The sequence below is a fragment of the Ziziphus jujuba genome, chromosome 2 (genome assembly GCF_031755915.1).
Source record: "Ziziphus jujuba cultivar Dongzao chromosome 2, ASM3175591v1".
Taxonomy (NCBI): domain Eukaryota; kingdom Viridiplantae; phylum Streptophyta; class Magnoliopsida; order Rosales; family Rhamnaceae; genus Ziziphus; species Ziziphus jujuba.
This window is the reverse complement of record NC_083380.1, coordinates 25,819,261-25,825,836: the sequence shown is the minus strand read 5'-3', so window position 1 is coordinate 25,825,836 and position 6,576 is coordinate 25,819,261. Positions and strand designations below refer to the sequence as shown.

The window sequence follows — 6,576 nt, the reverse complement described above, 5'->3', positions numbered from 1 at the left end:
TTGGTGATGGTGATTTCATTATTTTGCTGTTGTATGTTAACAACATGTTGGTAGCAGGCCCCAACAAAGATCGTATTAAGGTTTTGAAGGCATAGTTGGGTAGGGAGTTTAAAATGAAGGACTTGGGACCGACAAACAAGATTCTAAGAATGCAAATTTACCAAGACAAAAATAATAGGAAGATTTGACTTTCTTAGAAGAATTACTTGAAGAAAATTTGACAACATTTCAACATGCAAAATTGTAAGTTAATTTTTATCTTTCTTCCTATTAATTTCAAGTTATCCTTAAGTATGAGCCCTAGCAATGAAAAAGAGAGGATGTAAATGTCTCGAGTACCATATGCATCAGTAATTGGTAGCTTAATGTTTGTTATGGTTTGCATAAGACCAAACATTGCACAAGCAGTGGGAATGGTTAGTCGGTACATGGCGAATCCTGTTAGAGAGCATTTGAATGCTGTAAAGAGAATCCTAAGATATATAAAGGATATCTCAAATGCTGCATTATGTTATAAAGGATCAGATTTTATTGTCAAAGGCTATGTTGATTCAGATTATGCAGGTGATCTCAACAAAAGCAAGTCCACCATGGGATATGTGTTTACTTTCCATGGAGGACCTCTAAGCTGGGTTTCAAAACTACAATCTATTATGGCCACTTCTACAGCAGAAGTAGAGTATATCGCAGCTTCACAACTAGAAAAGAGGCAATCATTTGAAGATAACTCTATTTTGTGATAGTCAAAGCACTTTGCATTTAGTAAAGAATCCAGCATATCATTCGAATACAAAACACATACGAGTTCCATTTCACTTTGTTCATGAGAAGGTGGAAGAAGGAAGTGTGGATCTACAGAAAATCCATACTAGAGACAACCTAGCAGATGCTTTGACAAAGCCAAACAGTACTAACAAGTTTATGTGGTGTAGATCCTTTATTAGCATAGCAGAAACATAAGCAACATAGGTTTGAAATGGCAAGTAGAAAGGATAGAAGAGTTATAACAAAAATAACTTTAAGTGAGAGATATATAGCGGGTAAAGCCACTTTTTTCTTATGCTTATTAATGAAAGCTTGCAAGAGGAATTCAATTTTACTTTCTTCTCTTTGTTGCCGCCATACTACATCGTCAATTTTACCACCTCCACACCTAAATATACATACTTCAATTCCCCATTCCATTTTGAAGAAAGCCGATCCCACTTTTTGAAAAGAAAAATATAGAAACAAAGAGAGAGAAGAAAAATATTAGAGAGAGAATTAAAAAACGAGTTTCCCTTAAATATTTGTGTCCCTTTTTTATAAAAAAATATATTTTTTCTCCTATTATAAAAAAAATTATTGTCAATTGTGTTTTTCTTATTTTAAAAAAAATTATTTTATTCGTTTGCTACAGTAAAATTTGTATACAATTACTAATTATTTATATATATTTTATTTGAATATTTTTACACATAATTTTCTCATTTTTATAATTTCTACACCGGTGTAACTGTGTGCCCCACATAATTTTCTCATTTTTATAATTTTTACACCGGTGTAACTGTGTGCCCCGTATCATCAAAATTTCCTAACGGAAATACCTTCGAGGCTTGCAATGCGGCTCAATCGGCTTTACAAGCAGCAGGAGTTACAGTCTGCGAGAGTGACGTTTCGATGGAGAGAGGGTTTAGAGATGACCTTGTGGAATTTATGAAAAGAAAAGGGAAAGAAGCTCTGGTTCCTCTGAGAGTGTTCGTTAAAGGGAGTTACATTGGTGGTGCTGAGGAGTTTTCGAAGATTGCTGAAGAGGGTCTTCTGGTAAGATTCTTGAAGGATTACCCAAAAAAAGAACTGGGTCTGTGTGCGAAGATTGTCGGGATGTTAGATATTTCCCATGTTTTCGATGCATGGAAGCCGCAAGATTGTTACGGCGGTGAAAGAAGAAATGGGTCAGAAACAAGGGAGACTGTTTCCATTAAAATGTCAGGTTTCTTGGTATTGCTATTTGCTCATGATTTTGATTGATGTTCAAGGGAATTACCTCTATGAGTTGTTGTACTTAAGCTTTACTTAAGCTTTCTTAATTATTTTTGCTTCAGCATTAGTCGTTTATGAAATTATGCTAATCAAATTTGTTGAAAAGTATGTTTTTCAATACTTGTCTATTTAGGGTCACATTCTTACAAGAGATAAATGGAAGGATGAGGTTATAATCAGAGGAGTCTATGGAAAGAATTAATTATCATTGACCACGTATATTACAAATATATAAACTAGTGGAATTTACGAAAGTACATTTTATTAAAAATAGGCAGAGGCATGCAGTAGATGATAAACAAAAGGAAGTTAATTGTTGCTTTCAAATAGTTAGTTTCTGGAGGATTATATGACTAATTATGATCTAAACACTGGTTACGATATTTGTATACAATATTTGCAGATAATTTTTCAGACCTATTTGGTTAATGGAGATTTTACAAATTTTTGGGATCAATTACTAATAACTTCTTGTTGTTGATGCAGTTAACCAAGCTTTCCAGTTTTGTTCAATAACAAGTGTAACATTATTGGATTGTTTCACCATAGCATGGATCATAACTTTGACTGGGATCTTTATTGGCACTCGATATTCACTGTGCCAGTTGTTGGTGCTGCTGTATGCATGGTCTTGGTTTAGTATTCCTGTTTGATGCATAGGTGGGCAGTGGAGGTCAATTTCTTTCCACTTTCAAATTTGGTTGGTTATTTGAAAAAGGTTATGAAATTCAACTTGATGGAAAAGAAGAAAAACTACACAGCCCCCGACCGGAATATTTGTTCGTTTATGTAAAACTGAAGTGAATCACTTACTAATCTTTTAGGTGGTTCAAGACCTCTTCTTGGAGATATAATTGTAATCATAGCAACACGTTGCATAGCAGTGAGCAATGTTGTTGAGGTTAGTTAATCCTTTTCTATATATGATCTCTCTGGTTTTTTAGCAAGACATCAGCAACTATTTAGGTGAGACATTAGTAAATTACAATATTCACTTGATTTGATTAGTTTTATGCATTGTTTGGTATTATCTGAAATTTTTGTCTCCTTTAGTCTGCTTTCTCTACTTAGAGTTTCCTAGATATTACAGGAGTTCCGTGCTAAGAGAAAGGATTGTATTGAACTTGTTTCCATGAGTGGTGTTTTTTGGATTTATGGTTTGTCTGAGATGTAGCCTTTTTCTTGCAAGATATATAAAAAGACAGAGCGGCTTTGGAATATAATTTTTATTTAACATTTCCGTTGGAATTTCTGTTTTCAGCAGAAATATTGTTTTCGCTTAACATTCACTTTTAGATCTTTATTAGAGCTAAAGAATCTCGAGTCGGTCAAGTGGTCTGCAGAAATTGTAAGTTACTGAACCTTGCATGATCATGCTATTGCCATTATTACCGGAGCTTACTTGTGTTAAAAAACAAATGCTAATAAAATGGATACAATGAATAACGACTTAGAAGCCTACCTAAGACATGGAATGCCAAAATTATATAGATTTCCCTTCTTTTTGAAAAATAAAAATAATAATAATAATAAATTCTGGGTCCTTGCTTTGAAGTGAATGGTTTTATTTATTTATAATTGTTTACTATCTTGTACTTCGGATATAACATTTGCTGGCTATATTCTCTCAGGCGTTTTAGCGTACATACTTGGTACTAATTTCATTTTTTGTAGTGTACTTTGCTTTCTAATGCTTCTTTCACATTAATACATGCCCTTTTGTGGATCACCATCTGGAACTCTATTACTATATTGATGGAGATATTTTAAGGATTGCTGGGACATGTGATATATTTTTTTGGCACAGCAAAAGATTTTCTGTATTTGTTTATTCCTGTCAGTCTCTTACTTCATTGATCCTTGCTAGATGACTTTTGTTTTACAGTGATTGCTTTATTGAGGTCTTTATGTATCTTTGATATCTTGACAGTTTTGCTACTAGTCCAACCACCAAAGATGACACATTACATTGTTCATGAGCACTATATTGATGTGGAGCCTCCAATCCTTAACAGAGTGAAGGTTAGATTGTCGTGCTACTAATACTGCAATTGTTATGAGTTCTAAGATAAAATATTATTGAAGCACATTTTTCATATTTTTTTTCTTACTTTGGGTTAAACTTTTTGGCAGAGACTATGATATATACTCATTTCCTTTTCTATCCATTGGAAATCTATAAGATATCACTTTATGGTACTTGCTCAATTTCACATAACCATTTCACATTTTCTTTTATGTTTATTATTATTCATTTTAATCGTTCAGGTATTTATCTACTGCATATTTGGGAATGTAGGGCTCTTTGTGTGTTATAAAGAAGCTCATGTGGTACTTTCAGAGGATAGAAGGCATTCAAGGAGAATGCTACAGCATTACAACATCAAGATGATTTAGAGACCATCCAAACACCATCCCTGTTTTATTTTTATTTTTTTCCTCATTTTAGTTTAGGCTTATTGTATTTAGGCACTTCGTTTGGTGTATTTAGTGGTGGAAGTTTAATTTAAAAGATATTTGGTGGTAATAATAGATTATTAATTGTATATAAATTGCATCATTTCAGTTTTTTAAAAAAATTTAGTGCTAAAATAATTAATTAGTGGATCTAATAAAAAAATATTTTATTAAATAACAATTGGTGTAGTATCATTTGTTTCAAAAAAGGTTTAACACTAAATTAAAAAGATAGTTTCTATGACAATTTAAATAAGTTAATCATGGTTAACTTTGGGTATGTTAGTGTCTGTTCAATGATGTAACAAATCACTTAGTGTCACTCAAATTGTAATAATAGGTTATTGTGACAAGCCATTATAAATGTTGTAGATCATACTGTATCAACTTTAAGTTGTAATTGAAATATTTTTGTGTCAAGACATTAGTTGTAACTGTAAATAATAGTGTCCAATATCAAATGTCAGAATTACATACAGTGACTATAATTATGTAACTAAATTTAGATGCTTGACTGTATTGTAGAATGCAATTAGTAATAATATACCATATATTGTGACAATTTTATGGCTTATATAGTGACATTTTTGTCTTAGCTAATGTGATCTAAACACCGACAATATGCCTTTGGTCACAAATGTGTACCCTTGCAGTTACAAACAATATTAGTTGACACTGATTCCTCATCACCGATTCCTCATTAGTGTCACATTTTTTGTGTCAACGTTGTTACGCACGATTGTTGTTACCATACATAAAATTGTGACAAAAAACAAGCATACAGTGGCAAAAATGCTACCTAAGTGTCAGGACCCGTCCAGAATTCCTTCCCCGGAACCCTAGGCAGCCCTGATCCCAGGGAAACCCTACCGAACCCTCCAATGGAAAATCCGGCAGAACCTCCCCTAAGGGATTTACTTACCACAAATTTACCTGCACTGAAAACACACTTCTAAAAACATCCCCTTATTCCTCCCACAACTACAAATTGTTTCCACAAATTTCAGCACTTCAATATAAAAAAATACAATAATCCAGTGCAAAATAAATACAACAAGAGTGAAAGAAATAGTACGACTGCAATAAAAGAAGAACAGGGTACTTCACGTAGTAAAACAGCGATGAAGATCAAGTCCGCTCCGGATGAACACCGACAACCTGGTACCTAGAGGAATGGAATTTAAGAGTGTGAGATGCTAATCATCTCAGTGAGTGACCCTATCTACTATACAATATAATACCACGGTAATAAGTAGATAAATAATAATAAATTGGAAATAATAATTTCTCTCAAAACCCTTACAATTCTCTCAGTTGGAAAAGTTCCCCTTTTAAAATCTTTTCACAAAACCCTTTATTCATATTCCCCGAAAACCATGACATCAAATAAATACCAGAAACAGTAATAATTATATTTTTAATTCCAATACAGTTTCCAAACATTTTATTTTTATAACACAGTTCTGAAAATCATTTGATGCACCCACTATATACCAGTGGCGCCAACAGTACCCAGCGTCCCAAGGTACCGCCAGACAGGAGGTTATAGAGAAAAATCCGCATACGGTCGCGTGGCGTCCCACTGCGCCGCTGCTAACCTGATGTCCTGGCCAAAGGGGGGTGGCCACCCTCTCCGATGGCATCCACAGAACACCCTCATAATATCACCTGCGCGCTACTCACACCCACCTGCGCGCTAATCATATCCGTGTGCACAATATCCATATCACATATATCATATCACAATAATCAGAACACCAGTACGTGCACGGTGCATCTAAAAATCATAAAATTCACAATTTAAATTATAAAATAAATTTCACATTTTTCATAAGCATAGCGGGAATAATCCATCCGCTTGAACCGGAAAATTCTCCACAATTTCTTTATAACCAATACCATAAATTCCATGATTTTCAAATCCACCAACTCCCAAATCCATCAATTCAAATATCCACATTTTTTTCCAAGCATAAATAATTTCTCGAAATATCATAATCAAATCTCATAATATTCCATGGGCATATTTTATAAAAATTGAAATCACCAACATAACCAAATATTTTCCTTGAAATATTTGAAAATCAAATCGTGCCC

General features: G+C 33.7%; 1 protein-coding gene across 1 annotated transcript; it reads left to right on the top strand.

Annotated features, from left to right (window-relative positions):
* Positions 1 to 1,536: 1,536 nt before the first annotated feature.
* On the top strand, positions 1,537 to 4,579 carry LOC125422246 (uncharacterized). The gene is made up of 3 exons (XM_048472929.2): positions 1,537 to 1,972; positions 2,509 to 4,044; positions 4,291 to 4,579. The coding sequence occupies exons 1-2, from the start codon at positions 1,660 to 1,662 to the stop codon at positions 2,673 to 2,675; spliced, it is 480 nt and encodes a 159-aa protein (XP_048328886.1). The 5' UTR covers positions 1,537 to 1,659; the 3' UTR covers positions 2,676 to 4,044; positions 4,291 to 4,579.
* Positions 4,580 to 6,576: the final 1,997 nt, after the last annotated feature.

Excerpts from the sequence above, each read along its gene's own strand:
- LOC125422246 (XM_048472929.2), top strand. The coding sequence starts at position 1,660 with ATGGAGAGAGGGTTTAGAGATGACCTTGTGGAATTTATGAAAAGAAAA. Across the intron at positions 1,973-2,508 it reads TGTTTCCATTAAAATGTCAG|TTAACCAAGCTTTCCAGTTT; the intron begins GTTTCTTGGTAT and ends TTGTTGATGCAG.